The 16,279-nt window shown below is 32.9% G+C and overlaps 1 protein-coding gene, 1 long non-coding RNA gene and 1 other non-coding gene across 3 annotated transcripts; 1 reads left to right on the top strand and 2 right to left on the bottom strand.

Moving 5' to 3' along the window:
* Positions 1-2,647: 2,647 nt before the first annotated feature.
* On the bottom strand, positions 2,648-2,785 carry MIR1518 (microRNA MIR1518). Its single transcript, NR_048627.1, has one exon. It is a non-coding gene; the product is annotated as a microRNA MIR1518 (primary transcript).
* Positions 2,786-5,196: 2,411 nt separating this feature from the next.
* On the top strand, positions 5,197-11,954 carry LOC100805157 (DEAD-box ATP-dependent RNA helicase 17). The gene is made up of 10 exons (XM_014761981.3): positions 5,197-5,353; positions 5,445-5,517; positions 5,640-5,749; positions 6,630-6,773; positions 7,068-7,176; positions 7,354-7,706; positions 7,796-7,869; positions 8,326-8,627; positions 9,640-9,880; positions 11,441-11,954. The coding sequence occupies exons 1-10, from the start codon at positions 5,230-5,232 to the stop codon at positions 11,699-11,701; spliced, it is 1,791 nt and encodes a 596-aa protein (XP_014617467.2). The 5' UTR covers positions 5,197-5,229; the 3' UTR covers positions 11,702-11,954.
* Positions 11,955-14,615: 2,661 nt separating this feature from the next.
* On the bottom strand, positions 14,616-15,990 carry LOC106794468 (uncharacterized). The gene is made up of 2 exons (XR_001382512.2): positions 14,970-15,990; positions 14,616-14,807 (listed from the first exon to the last, which is right to left on the bottom strand). It is a non-coding gene; the product is annotated as an uncharacterized lncRNA (long non-coding RNA).
* Between the last annotated feature and the right edge of the window lie 289 nt (positions 15,991-16,279).

The following is a 16,279-nucleotide window of genomic DNA, read 5'->3' as shown; positions in this document are numbered from 1 at the left end:
CTTAAGCATAGTTGCAAGGGTCCAAATCATAGTTTTTTGATTTTGTACTTGTATTTTGAGGTGTTAGTCCATGGAACTGGTACACGAAATAATTTTTTTTTTATTCTTTGACGTTCAAACTATAGAAAAAATGAGTCACAAATATCATTAATGTGCTCGACATAATTTTGTAACTCTCACACCATTTCCACTCATATCCCATAAGCACCACCATGGCTCCACCTAAAGAAATTCCGACCCTCATTTACCACAATGCTCACATTCTAGACGATCCAGTTCAAGGATCGACGTACCAATGTACAACCCCAATATTTTTTTACGCCAGTCGTTCTATTACGTTTACACAATTCATTCGAAAATTTAACAATTGTCTCCCTACTCGAGCAACTGAACAAGTTGCTCAATTGTTATTTCGTGTCCCTATTTCACTTCATCTCGGTCAGACACGTTTTATTTCAGGTCAACTATTCGACAATGATGATCTTAGAGGCGCGATGGAAACAATTATCCAGAATCCACAACTGAATTTTGCCGAATTCTATGTTGTTACTGAGCTTATTCCTCAACCACAACCATCGTCTCTATAACCCTCATGTCCACAACTACAATTACCGCCTCCACAACAGTTACCGTACAACAACATAGACCTCAATAATCCAGTATCTTCATACAACAACCTTGAATCACAAGACCCCTTTGACATTTATACTTCATACACACAAATATTATCCGAGAACGATTCCTTTTTTCATGGCCAACAAACCTCCTTTGACCAACAAAACCATCCTTCATCCCCCTTTACCCCACCTTCACAGCTACCACAAACGCAAACATCAAACCGAGATGAACATCTCATTGCTAACGAAGATCCCATTATATGATTTCATCATGAAAACATGGATGATTTTACTGAGGATGAGAATCAACAGTTCTTTGATCACATCAATCACCAAAGCGATGACCAAAGTGATGATCAAATCGATGACGAGGGTGTTGGCAGACCAACGACACCTCCGTCACCTCCGTTGCAATATCAGCAACCTAGGTGTCCAGTAGACTTGAACTTTGACCACCTACCACACTACATTGATCGACACCATTTTATTCATTAGCAACACAATGTACAACCACCAGTCAGTATACTCGAGGTTGGCATGACCTTCGATGACAAAGCACAATGTATTCGAGCAATCAAAGAATATAACATCAGAAATCATTTTGATTGCAGAACAATTTACTCTGACTAGAGAAGGCTAAACTTCGTTTGCAAGTTACATGAAAATGGTTGTACATGGAGCTTGAGCGCATGCAATTCAAAGAGGCATAACAAATGGATTATCAAGAGTATTAGAGGTCATCACACTTGTCTTGTGCCGATGCTCAGAAAAGATCATCGCCAACTCAACAAACACGTCATAGCACAGATCATCCAACCAATTGTTAAGACAAACCCAACTGTCTCCATCAAGATGTTGATTGCAGAGATCAAAACGTTCATGAATTATACCCCATCCTACAAGAAGACATGGTTAGAAAAGCAAAAAGCATTGGAGATGATTCATGGAAACTGGGAAGAATCATATGCCAAACTGCCAAAACTTTTCGGAACTTTGCAATCTTGTGTACCTGGGACTGTGGTCGCTGCTCAAACAGAATCCTTGCATGAGGGGGGAGAAATAGTATCGGGCAAAAGATTGTTTAAATGTGTCTTTTGGTCATTTGATCCATGCATTAATGGTTTTGCATATTGCAAGCCCATAGTACAAGTAGATGGTACATGACTTTACAGAAAGTATACTGGCACACTGTTGATAGCTACCGCACAAGATGAAGTTAACCATATCTTTCCGATTGCCTATGCCATTGTAGAAGGGGAGACAACTTCAGCTTGGGGTTTTTTCTAAAGAATTTGAGAAGACATGTTACTCCGCAAATTAACATTTCTCTTATTTCAGACCGACACCCCTCAATTATAAGTGCCTACAATAACCCAAAGTAACTTATGGGTTGAGGACACATCCCATTTCTTTTGCCTGCGCCACATTGCACAAAACTTTCTTCGCGGTAACTCAAACTGCAAACATTTAAAGAAACCACTTATGTTGGCTGGTGAGAATCTATTTTATTTATTCGTTATAATTTTCTTTCAATCAAATTTTATAACATAATACATTGAGTAAATATTTACAGGGTACGCATACATGGAGAAGATGCACTGGCGACATCTTGGGGATATTCGTGCGAATAAGCCAAGTGCAGCTGAATGGCTTGATCAATTACCCAAATAAAAATGGGTACAATGCTTTGATGAGGGGAAACGTTGGGGACATATGACTACCAATTTGTCGGAGTTTGTTAATTCCATGTTCAAAAACACAAGACATTTGTCGGTGTCATCGTTGGTTGAGGAGACCTATTTCAAGACCGCACAACTCTTTGCTAATAGAGGTCGACAAACTCAGGCAATGATCAACTCCGGCTCACACTATTCTGAAGTCGTCTTCGATGTAATGAATAGTGGTCAACAAGAATCTAATACACACATTGCAAATGAATTCGATAGACACAATCACACTTTTATTATAATAGAGACTCAATCCCCACTTGAAACACCCAGACCACCTGGAAGGTTTAGAGTAACATTACAATTCCAAAAGTGTGATTGTGGTGAATATCAGGCTAAACATTTATCGTGTTCTCACGTCAAGGCTGCCTGTAAATCTGTCAATGTTGATCTCATGACCTATGTGCCGATGATATTCACTTTACAACACATTTTGCACATCTACGACAACTCCTTTGGTTTATTGTCACACGAATTAATGTGGCAAGAATATGAAGGAGATCAGTGGGGTCCTGATCCAAGGAGAAAGAGGACTGCAAAGGGTCGTTCCGTTTCAACTCGCATTCCTACTGAGATGGACGAAGACGAAAATGAACGAGTAAGTAGAAAAAAATGTGAACTTTGTCGGCAACATGATCATAGCAGAAATAATTGTCCTAATGTATCCTCATCTTAAGTTTTTCCTTAAACAAATGTCATTGTTTAAATATTTTATTGATGACGTAGTATAATGTTCTTATATAAATAAATTGTTAAAAGCTTTAGTTTTTTTATCATTTTTAATTAAATCTAATAACATAAACAAACTAATTATATTTAGTAAAATAGTTAAATTAAAAATTTTAAAATTCAGATTATTATACAAAATAAATATTTACTAAAATAAATATATTATTATACAAAATTCAAATTTTAAAACATATATTCACCCAAAAAATATCTTAAATAATTTAAATAATATAACAAAAATACTTAAATTTAATAATATCATTTTCTTAATAACAAAATTAAATTATAAAATAATATTACATAAATTAATTTAATAAATAAATAATTTTAAAATCAATTAAAAATAATTTTATATAATATAATATTTAATTTTAATAATATATAAACTTATTTATAAAAAAAAAAGGAAGAAGGGAAGTCGGGGTGCCAAATTCCAACTTCCGTGAAAAGCTTGAAACAGGTGTAGTTTGGGAAAAAAATTCTCAAACTAGTGTATATTAGGCATATTTTGGAGAGAGAGGGTGTAGTACGGTAAAAAAAACCCATCCAAACTACAACACATAAGAAAACTGCAAATACCGTCACCTTGTTCAATCACGACATCTGCTATAGAGTGCAACAAAACGTGCTTCTCCTTCTTCAGCACTCCAAAGCACGAAAATGGCACCGGCCTAGTAACCAGAGCTACACAACCACAAAATCACACATTAAGGTATGGTTTGGTTTTGTGGAATGGAATGGAAACAAAGAAAATTGAGAAGAAACATTTTGAATTAAGGTAATATAGTAAAAATGTGGGACCTAACACTAAATATTGAAAATCCTTTCTCCTTCCTCACCAATTTTCATCTCAACCAAACCAGGGTAAATGTAACATTAAATATAACAACAAATTAAAAAAAAAAAGAACAAATTAAAAAACAAAAATTCGAATTTTCGAGAGAGATTGCCTTGTAAACATCCTTCCTAAGTATAAACCTTCTTACAGGGAGATAAAGCAGCATTAGAATTCCAATGCCCCACGCCAATATCAGCAACACCAAGTAAAGCACCCACTGCATCGTTTGGCACTTCACCATCCTCTCTATTTCCACCTATTAGACATAAAATTAATTTAGTTAGTTAAAGTTATTTGAGTAAGTTAGTGTTGATTATTCAAGTTAGTTATTTTCTATCTTTGTATAAATACATCAACTTTATAATACCTTGATGAATGAATGAATCCTAAAATTACTTTTCATCTATCTTTCATTTCTTTCATTCCTAATACCACCACCTCCTCCTTCGTCCATTTTCTCTAAGTACACCCCCATCAACCTTTTTATATTTTTCTACTAGATTTACCCTTTTAAACCTTATCTTACATCCTCCATGTTTGCTAGTATTTAAAATCTTATTTTTATTGTTTTTTAAACCCTAATTTTAAATATCATCTTCACCCCCATCAAACTTTGTATTTTTACACAGTAAAAACTAGAGACACTAATAAGAAAACATACCTTAATTACAAAGAAAATATTTTGACGGTAGGTTTCACATTATTTTGTCCGTCAAAAGTTTTGTATACGTAAATTTCAGCCTCGCTGTTTTAGGTCTCAAGCGTTCCTCTCAACTCCAAGTCTACAATGTTGAAATAAGCATGTGCGCACATGTCAACAATTTCAGCGACTTGCTAAGTGCAACTCGTTAAGGTATGATTTATGACTACCAGAGATGGCTTTATGGGAATAATTTATACCTATTCTAGAAATGTAATTTTGGAACTGATATATAACTATTAAATAAATGCATTTCAGAATAGGTATATAATATTCCAATAAAGTCATTTATGGTACTATTTTATTTTGTTTGATCTCATCACAACATTATTTCTTTTCTAATTTTATTTTTAATATGTAAACATAAAATATCATATTAGTAAGATGTCTGAAGAGATGGAGGAGGGTTCCAAAGGGTTGTACAATTTAAGGAAAAAAGAGTATAATGGGTAATTAAAAACTAAAGGGAAGGAATAAGGGTGTACTTAGAGAAAATGGGAAATCTAAATAGCAATTTCCATAATTGTTTCACACTAATGGGCCTAACTGGTTTCTCAGCCCAAAGTAATAAAACCTCGTAAACCCTTTGTGGCTTAGAAGAGAACGAGAGAAAGAACAATGGGGGCGAAGAAGCAGAGCCAGGGAGTGAAAAATAAGGGTAATGGCGCCAACAATGATGTTTTCGCGTCATGCTCCTTCTCCAGCCTTGGACTTGATTCCAATTTATGTGAACAACTTCGTGGTATTTTTTTTTCTCTTTTTTTGTTATTTATTTTTGGTTGGTTTATTGAGAGTAATAAAAATTTAATTTTTATTTATTTTTTTGTTTACAGATAGGTTGGGGTTTGAAGTTCCAACGCTGGTGCAAGCTCAAGCAATTCCCGTTATTCTCTCGGGGCGGCATGCGTATCCTTTTTCTTTGTTTTTTTTTTAATTTTTAAATTTTAGAAATTTTATTTTGGTGTTTCACGGTACGAGTTTTTTTTTTTTGAAAAGCTTAATTGGGTTCTTTAATGAGAAATTTTTAGATTGGTGAATGCTGCAACGGGCACGGGGAAGACTGTTGCGTATTTGGCTCCGATTATTCATCACTTGCAGGGTTATGAAAATCGGATTCAGCGCTCTGATGGAACATTTGGTGCGTTTTGTTTTTATTTTGAACAAATATTTAGTTCCTTTATGTAATAACTTTTTCACAAAATGGGCTGTTTGATTATGTTCTCGTAACTTTTGTTATTTGAGAATGATAATTTTTATATGCTACTTATAGTCCATATTGTAGTGATGTTACTTTCGATATTGGGATGATTGATGAGATAATGGAAGTTGTTAATTAATAGTAATATTTTACATTTACTTCGGTATGTGTCGAGTTACTTTGGATTTGTTTTCGACCATTGGCTTCATGTTGCTTTCATAGAGGAAAGGGAACGTGAAAGTTTGAGTTTCAATGTCCCGAAACGAACAAGCTTGTGCTGTTAGGTATACTAAGTTGAGCCCTTTGACCTTGAAAGCATAGACAATGTACATACCCACCTGACATTTACTTACAAACAACAACAAAAGCCTTATTCATCTAGGTGAGGTCGGCTTTATGGATTGTATGACGTCACCAGGCACAGTTAAAAACCAAATTCTTAGCAATATTATTCATCATTATATTCCTTTTAACGATTTTCTCCATTGTCCTTCTTGGTCTCTCTATACCCCTTTTTTACCTGGCTAAAAACCATGATCCCAACCTTTGCTTAAATTCAACCTTTTCTTTCTCAAGAATGAGAATCTTGATTATATGTCAATTAGCAACTATCCTACAAGCTTAAACGTTTGTGTGAAGACATGCCAATTATTTTCTATAATAATATTGAGAATAATGCTTTGCCAAAACGATTGTCAAAGTTTTTTCATTAAGTTAACATATCAATGTCACTGTTTTATACTGTCAAAACATAATATTTTCTTCTTATGGCAAGTTCATCTCATATTAATCATAAATTTAATTGATTTATTGGCAATAGCGTTGGTTCTTGTACCGACGCGGGAGCTATGCTTGCAGGTTTATGAAATTCTTCAAAAGTTATTGCATCGGTTTCATTGGATTGTTCCAGGATACATCATGGGTGGTGAAAAGAGATCAAAAGAGAAATCAAGGCTGCGCAAAGGTTGAAATCATGTTTATTCATCACCTGTACCCTTTTCTGACTTTGATGTTTGTTTTCTAGTTGTTCTACAATAAAATCTTGAAAATGGTTGGAGTGAAATTATGGAATAAAAGAGAGATCTATATTATAGGATCGTTTTGGATGTTTAAAAGAAAATTAATCTATTACAGAAAAGCTATGTCATGATAACAAGCAGCTTTGGTGTTGTGCTTTCTTGTGTTTGAAGCCCAAAGTAGGACTTTTACAGTTTACTGCACCCAATCAAATTTATAACCTTTGTTGTTCCTATTTCAGGCATATCAATTCTTATAGCAACTCCTGGGCGCCTTTTAGATCACTTGAAGAACACAACAGCATTCTTGTACTCAAATTTACGCTGGATAATTTTTGATGAAGCTGACCGGTATTGTTTACACCTATTGCTTTGCTGTCATAGAAATTACCATATTTGCATAGTAAATATGGTACCTATTGCTCTGCTGACATAGAAATTACCATATTTGCATAGTAAATATGGTACTTGTTTTCTATGCTATATATTATCTCATGAATGAATTAGCATAACACATGTTTTATGCAGGATTTTGGAATTGGGATTTGGAAAAGATATAGAGGAAATACTAGATCTTTTAGGCTCAAGGAAAAAAGGGCATGGTGATCAAGAGAATACAGTTCTAACACACTCTAAAATTCAAAGACAGAATTTGCTTTTATCTGCCACCTTAAATGAGAAAGTGAACCACCTTGCTAAAATGAGTCTAGACAATCCAGTTATGATTGGTCTTGATGGTAAGAAAATGGAACCAATTTCAACAATTAAAAGGCTTGATTCTTCAGAATCTGATGAAGACAGTGAAGATAAATATTCCAGTAAAGTACCAACAGTTGGAGATTACAAAGTCCCCATACAGTTGATTCAGAGATACATGAAAGGTATGTGACAATTAGAAATTTCTTCAGTGAGCTTTCTAATTTAAAATCCTATTTGAAGATCTTGAATTCTTAATTGGATTACTATGCAGTGCCATGTGGTTCACGGCTTCCTGTACTTCTTTCAATTCTAAAGCATCTCTTTGAAAGAGAACCTTCACAAAAGGTTAGGCTTCACTTTAACCTTTGGTCCCTTTACTTGTCTAGCCCTAGATTCCTTGAATCTATTTCTTAGGTGGTATATAATATAATTAGTATATTTTGCAATTTGCGCTCTACACATTCCTCTTTATTGTTTTCAATGGTCAATGATTGTTTGTAAATAGGTGTATAATGGCATGACCTATGAATTGTGTGATGTTTCTGGTGTAATTTTGTAAGAAATATGCAGATAAAGAGTAAGGACAAAAATATGTCATGGATGTGGCAATATGTCATTAAGAAAATTTATTTGCCAAAAAACAAGATCCATATTATTTTGACTAAGGTACTGGTTCTTATATGTATAATTTATAATGAATGAATCTGCAATTGCATCTATCTTTCCCCTCACTTATGAAAGTTGTTACAAATTCAAAATATTTTGCTTTATTAATAAATCATTCATCTGATGATTCCACAGGTCGTTTTATTCTTTTCAACATGTGATGCAGTAGATTTTCACTATTCACTGTTAAGTGAATTTCAATTTTCATCCTATCCACAAACAGAAGGGGTCCGACAGGTGTTTCTTGGATGCAAAACTTTCCGGTTACATGGTAATATGCAACAAGAGGACCGGAGAACCAGTTTTCAGGCCTTTAAAACTGAGAAATCTGCTCTGCTTTTGTCCACTGATGTTTCTGCTAGAGGATTGGATTTTCCAAAGGTTAGGTGCATCATACAATATGATTCTCCTGGGGAAGCTACGGAATATGTTCATAGGTATTTGCTTGTTTGACTTCTTTTGGGTTTGATTTATTTGTTTGGGGGCAAGGGTTGGAGGATGGACAAGTTTGTTCCATTAATGATCTCTTCTTTTATATGTTCATATTGAAATTTAAATTAAATAAGCATGCTTTGACCTGTTTATATGGTCTGTATGACCTATAAATGTTTTGAGTTCATCAATTGTTTTAATAAATATGAGCAATAAAAGGGCAATGTAGTGCTACAAAGCTCCAGCCATGATGACTTCCAGAGACCATAATTATGAGTAACGTCACTAAAGAAGAGAATTGGCACATGTAAACATCAACATTTTCCTTCCAACAGCTAATAGATATATGTCTTAACATTCATACATAATTTAACCTGAAAATTACACATAAATGACCTATAAATAACTTGCTAGAAGATCATATGGTAAAATGTGATCAAAATACGAAGTTGAATTATATGATGCATTAATTTCAAAAATAAATTTGGAACTTTTCTCTAGTTAACCTCATTGTTTTCCTTGATGTGATTCTAAATCCTAGTTCATGATTTTATTTTAGGGTGTGTTTATGTTTTTTAAGGCCTCAGCCTCTCTTAAACATTAGAGGCAATAACAGTCTTATCTTCCTTTCTAATGGATAGTTAAATGATCCACATATCATAATTATCATTGTATTAAAATAAATTTACATGAGATTTAGCCTAGAAAGGGCCCATTATTGAAAATGTAAGTCCTGCTTGTAATTCTTTTAAGGATTTTCTTGCTTGTTTTATCCAATAGTTTTGTGATAAAACTTAAAGTTCTGTTTTAGAAGCCTAAAGTATAGGTATAGGTTTTGGTCATACTTCACTGAGTGTGATTTTAAGTTTTTAACCATGAGTGAGTGGAGCCTGTTTCACTAGATATCTTGTCTAGTAGATTCAGCAGCATCTTCCCAGTTCTTCCATATGATTAATTATAATCTTCCGATGTGATTTGAAATACTATCTTCTGATTTATCATGAATTCATGATGCAGAGTTGGTAGAACTGCTCGACTGGGTGAAAGAGGAGAGTCATTATTATTTCTGCAACCAGTTGAAATAGACTATTTACAGGACTTGGAGAAACATGGTGTCTCACTCACGGAGTATCCTGTCCTCAAAGTGTTGGATAGTTTTCCACTACAAAAGAACCACACAAAGAAGTCTGTTTTCTTAGAGTCACATCCCTGGGTCCTTTGTCTCCAGAAGGCACTTGAAGCCTTCATCATGTCCAAGGTGATTCTCATTGCTGATCTTATTGAATTTTTCACCATGCTTATTGTCTCTGTCTTATCTAATTGAATAATCATTGAGAAAACTTTTGTTTTAACTTTTTAATCCTATTTTGACTTGGAAAACATGTCATCAAAGTTTAACTATAGAATCATTACCATTGGATTTTTTAAAAGTTTGTAACTTTTAAAAGCAACAAAACATTTTGTTGGTTTTGTGCATCTACTAAGCCACAGAACATAGAACCGCTGACAATCAAAATAAAATGCCAGATAGATTTTACCTTGGTGCTATGTTTGACTTTGAAAGTATTTGAAGTGAGAGGAAAAGAGGGCTAGATAAGTGAAGGGGAGGGGGATTGTCTTCTGTCTGGATGCTAAAGTGAGGATAGAAAGGGAACTTTCTTACCCTTGCTAAATGAGAGTTACTTTCTGTGTTTATTTAAAATAACCTTAAATTCAAGGGTGGGGAAAAAGTTACAGCTTTGAGGGGGATTGTCTTCTGTCTGGATGCTAAAGTGAGGATAGAAAGGGAACTTTCTTACCCTTGCTAAATGAGAGTTACTTTCTGTGTTTATTTAAAATAACCTTAAATTCAAGGGTGGGGAAGAAGTTACAGCTTTGAGGGTACCCCTCCTATAGTTCCCCCATCTCGCACCCCCACTGTGCTGAGTAAATGAGAAGATGAAAAAGGTGATTTGGTCAAACAATAAGTAGACCAATGGAGGCTCTGGCAAGAAATTGGATCAAATGGAATATATTCCAATTAAAATGGTGAGGAAGACCTAGTAAAACATTAGGGCTAACCATCAATTTGTTTTAATGATTATATTGAAAATTGGTTTATGATAGTGTTTAATGCTTTCAATTGATCCTGGTAGCCAACTGCACTCACGACAAGGTTATTATTTGCCATAATGCTGATAAAATTTATAGGCAGTTTTAATTAAAAGGAACATTTAATGCATAATATGTAGAAAGCTTATTTAGATTTAATTATTTGAGTCCAGTTACATGCAACTTGTGCCCGTCATCATATCTCCGGGTTTTCTATATCTCCATAGTGAATAGTTAATTAACGAAAAGAAGGACTAATTAACCAACAAGTTTGAGGCTCAATTTGCATTGGTCGAAGTCTGAGACTTGGAGTTGGGAATGGTAATGTTGGAGGCTTGATCCTCCACTAGGCTGTTGATAACCCCTCCTTACTCAGGAGTTTGCAGCTCCAATGCATTCAAGAGGCAAATTAGGCCTATAAGTTTGTCATCTTAAAAATTGACTGTTAAAATTGAATATAAAAAACAACTCTTGATGGAAATCAAGGATCAACCCTCTCAAAAGTATAAGGTATTAAAGTTAGAGCTTATGAATGGTTTAATATCAATGTGGAAAGGAGATCTCTAATTTGCAATATTCCTTTTTCTTAATTGTATAAGTCAAGCATGCACTCAAACAAAGAATGTATAAGCATTCTGTACGTGAATATATTTTCCCCTTCCATCTATAAGGGATTCTTTGTTGCTTGTCTATTCATAAACCAATTTTTTTTGCCTGTCCTTTTCAGCCCGAAATGGATGAACATGCCAGGAAGGCATTTTGCTCTTGGGTTCGTGCGTACACAGCCCATCGCGGTGAGCTGAAAAGAATATTTATGATCAAGAAACTCCACTTGGGGCACGTAGCAAAAAGCTTTGCATTGAAACAACAACCCTCCTTAGTTGGGCAGTCATTCCAAAAGCAAAATAAGAAGAGAAAGAGATTTGAGAAGAAAAACGGGTTTACAAAAAAGAGAAAAGTTGCCAGTGTGACAGAATGCAGACCATGAAAGTGGATTTGATATAAAGTTTTGATAAAAACAAAATGATGGTGACGAATGATGACTATGGATGGATCCAAGGGAGACCAGAATCTTGATCATTGTATCAACAATAGGGTTACTAAGAGACGTGAGATGAGGTAGTGTCAATGCCTTCGGTTCTGTTCATTTTTGTAGACCAAATTTCTAACCTTAGGCTTCAAGCCAGATGCTTGCATGTATACTACTTTTATTTAATATTTTATAGTGATATTTATATAAACCTTTTTTATGGTGGTGGTGAAAGCCTGAAAGGGGGGAAGGGGATGTTAAAACTACTAGAAAAAAAATTCTCTTTTGAATGTACTAGTATAACTAATCCTCTAAAGCATTAGCATAGCATTCGCAATGAATTTGTTTAGATACAAGAATAGAAGTGCTTGCTTATAAGAGCTTTTGATAGCTTTTTTATTGGCAAAAATTCTGTGGTGAGGTTGTTTATTTTTAAAAAAAACCCTTTGAAATAAGTATTTTTAAAAAATATATATAAGATTTGTTTCTTAAAATAAGCAAAAAATCATTTATTTTATTAAAATAATTTCTGAAATGTATCCAAACAGGTCGTGCGCTTATGTTGCTTTGAAAGTCGAATTGTTAGCTAAGCCTAACAAGATCAATGCTATTCACACATCCCTTTCTACTTTTTGCATCCTCCACTTTTTGTTTTTATTCTCAAAATGCCTTCTTTTCTCACCTTTACACCCCTTACTTACCTTTTTTTTATACTGAAACTAGCTTTTGTAACGTAGTTATATGTTTTTAGAGAAATAATACGTATACAATAATTTATATAATATTATATTTTGTATCTCTATTTCTTCCATCCTATCATTTATTACATATTTTAAATTCAAATTTATTTTCCTTTTCTCTTTCTCTCTTTTAGTTGTATAATTTACTGTACAATTTGTTGTACAAGTATAATTTCCAATTTTTTAATATATTACTAACATTAGTTTCTGTAAAGGATAATTTTGTAAAAGAAACATGCCAAAAAAAGCCAGAGCAAATTTTCCCTTCAATCAATATTGCATTATATGTTACAAGGTTTAGATTGGCTTCTTTTTAATAGCTTGGGCCACAAGACTGTATGTGGAAATGTAAAAGACTAAATGGAGCTGTTCGGTCAATATCTTCTGCGAGTTGGATTCCTCATGCTTGGATTGTTTTAGTTCACTAAATTATTTGCACATTTAAATGGGAAATATTATGACCATTTATTGAGACAATGGTTAAAATCAGGAAATTTGTGACTGCTCTTGGTGCTCTAGGAACATCAGATGACTAAAAAATTGTATTATGGGATTTGGTTCCGAACAAAATGGTTTATCTCAGTAGAAATTTGGTTACTCACCCTCCATCTTTCACCATCAGCGGTTCATATACATAACTACTGACAAAATTCATTATTTTCACCGACTTGAAAAATAAAAAAGAATTACAAAATGTCACTTCTATTTGTGCTTCATTTTTTTCGATTCAATCTACTGACTTAATTATCACCACGGGTGATTAGGGGATCAATTCTAAAATTTTTGCTTATGGAATAACATCTATAAGAGAGGTCAATGCTTTATATTAATTTTAGTATTTTAGGGATTAATCTTGGACTTTTGGCATGATGATACTTTTGGCTCACGAAAAAAATATACCACTAGGAGTTCAATTCTCATATTCATGTGTATGAAGGAGCATATCTTAAAAGAAATCAACTTTTTAAAATAGTACAGTATCTCAAAAAATTAGTCTGTATTTTTCGGCTGAAAATATTCAAAATTCATTGAAAAGTATCAGTAGGGGTGTTTATGAAACATGTAGTCACTTTGGTTTGATAATCGATTATCTAATCAATTTTGATTTCAATTTAATTTAATTTAGATTGAATTTACTCTTAACTTTTCTAAAGAGTTTATTAATATTAAAATAAAGGTTTAAATATATTTTTTATTTCTGTAATCTAATATATTTTTTCATTTTTGTCCCTGTAAAGTGTTTTAAATAGTCTTTATTTCGTTGTTTAAAATATTTTTTACTGTTCAAAGTACTATCTAAAACACAAAAATAAAATAAACATATTTTATAAAGACTAAAAAAAATACAAGAATAAAAATATATTTAAAGCTAAAATAAACAAATCCATTATCAAACATAACACCACTTATATATAACTCACATAATTCAGAATATAAATTCAAATTGTAAGTTAAGGATAATCTTACAATCTCCCAAAGAAGAAATACATAACAAGATCATCCTGGATAAATTTATCTATAAGAAGTTAAATTAATTTATTTGCTTCAACTTTTGGAAAAGTTAGATGAGAGGATTTCTATAAAAGTTAAGTATATAAGTAGATTTTAGCTTATAAGACAAGCTTAATTCATTTTATTATTTTCTTTTCTTTTTCTATCTATGTTTATAGAAAAGTTTATATCAAGATGGCCTACATAGAAAATTCATAGTGAATCATCTTGAATATTTAATAAAGTCAAATTCCATTTAGATTGGATTGATTTCCCACTTGCTAACTAAAACCCAATCCAATGGAGAGAAAAAAAAATAGTTTCTTCGGTTTTCATTTTTATTGTGGTTTTATGAATTGAATTATGCTATCATTATAATTAGAGTGGATTAGTTGATGAACACATCTAAATAACGTGGGACTACAAACAATTCTCTTTTCTAGTGTATTTATAATATATAAAATTTAAAACTATATTTATCGTTGATAGACCCCAAATTGATCATGATTGGACCAACAATTATAAAAATTGCTTTCACTGCATGGTTCAATATTCAGTTGTTTTAAAAAATATTATTGATCTAAAAGTCATAATTTAGGGGTTATTTGATGACATTTTACGTGATTAAGAGACAAAATTTGTAGACTAAATTGGTAACAATTTATATTTAAAGGGCTAAATTCATGTAAAGAATAATAGACGAAAATGATTTGTATTCTTAAAGAACTGCATTAATGCCAACATATTTTTCAAGCACCAAAGAGGATGGACTCAATTCATCTGCTTCACTTGTTTTGCAGCAAAGTAGACAAAGGTTTCATGCCTGAGCTAGTCTGCAATTTGCATAGCAATCACAAAACCAATGTGTAGTAGGTTCGACTAATTGTGAGTAATTTGTACTAGGCAATACTACAATAAGTTCAAACGTTGTCACCTTAGTATAAAAAAAATGAATGTGTGATGTAGATTTAACTCAAAGGATTTTTTGGCCTTACCTTGTTTGCATTCTTTTATATTTCCTAAATTGTAACAACAAATGCCAATGCCATGCTTCTTGTTTCTTGGACATGCCGTGCAAGGAAACGATATTGGTGCTGCTAGGTCTACCATCCCTTCAACCCTACGAAAGAAGGACTAAAACTAGAAACATAGGGAAGTGAATCTAAGCAACCATGTTGCTGAAGAACTTGTCCTTCAAAACTCATGATTTAACCTTCATGAGCTCTAGATTGCTGACAATGTATAGTACTATCTTTATTAGCTCCACCGAATTAATTGTTTCTCCATGGAACATGGTTTTGTAGGGCCAACAATTGAACAGGTTCATGTGACAATTATACAACACTTGGATTCTTCAACTTGACCCCATTAATATTGCATTTTCTAGTTTGGAATTGGAAACAAACCTCATGTTCATATTTGTTAAAAAAAAATTGTGCCGGCACATTGGGTGTAGCAATTAAATACTTCAAATTGGGGTGTCGAAACAATATATATTATTGAATTATTTGGAACATGCTTATTTTGTTAATACATATATAATGTATTTGAAGAAGGGTTAGGTTATAATATGATTTGTCCCAACCGGGTCTAATATTCTTAGTGTAAAAAGAAGAAAAAAAATTGTAGGTTGAAGTTTTTCTTTTGATTTTCTTACAACTCATTTATCAAAACTAAAAATAATATTTAGTTTCTAAACAAACTAAATGATAAGAAATGACCATTGAGTATATAGATCAAATGATACAGGATTATCCTAACTTTGTTTATACCCAAAAAAATGATAAGAGATGCAAATGTTGGGATGCATTTGAAATAGTAGTTTTGATTTTCCTTAATATCATATGCAATTCAAAGATGTACAATAAATTATTAAATTACTAACATTGATAATTGTTATCATTTTACCTGTTAAAATGCATTCCGTATTTTAGGAGAGACAAATCATACCAGTGTAAAAGCCATGGCTGAGTATTTCCAAACATTCGGGTAAGAGTAATGTTATTCTCACTTAAAAATTTCATAACACTTTTAACAATAAGGAGAAAAAAGAGAAATATGAAATACGATGAGAATGTAACGGAGACAGATAAAAAAAAATGTGGAATAGTGTAATGGGAATTTCTAATGAGAAATGTTATTGTTGGGATAAATAGATTGATCACAATCTCTGTTGGCACACCAAGACTCTTGAAGGAACCTCTCTTCTTTTTTTTGTCCAGAATTCTATTCCTTTTTTGTCTTGATTCTTTGTTTTTGGTCATTTTTTGTCATCATTCAATAATTTTAGGCCCATTAAGACGGC

Source organism: Glycine max, chromosome 9, assembly GCF_000004515.6.
Source record: "Glycine max cultivar Williams 82 chromosome 9, Glycine_max_v4.0, whole genome shotgun sequence".
Lineage (NCBI taxonomy): Eukaryota > Viridiplantae > Streptophyta > Magnoliopsida > Fabales > Fabaceae > Glycine > Glycine max.
The sequence above is the reverse complement of the archived record's forward strand: the minus strand, read 5'-3'. Positions and strand labels throughout refer to the sequence as shown.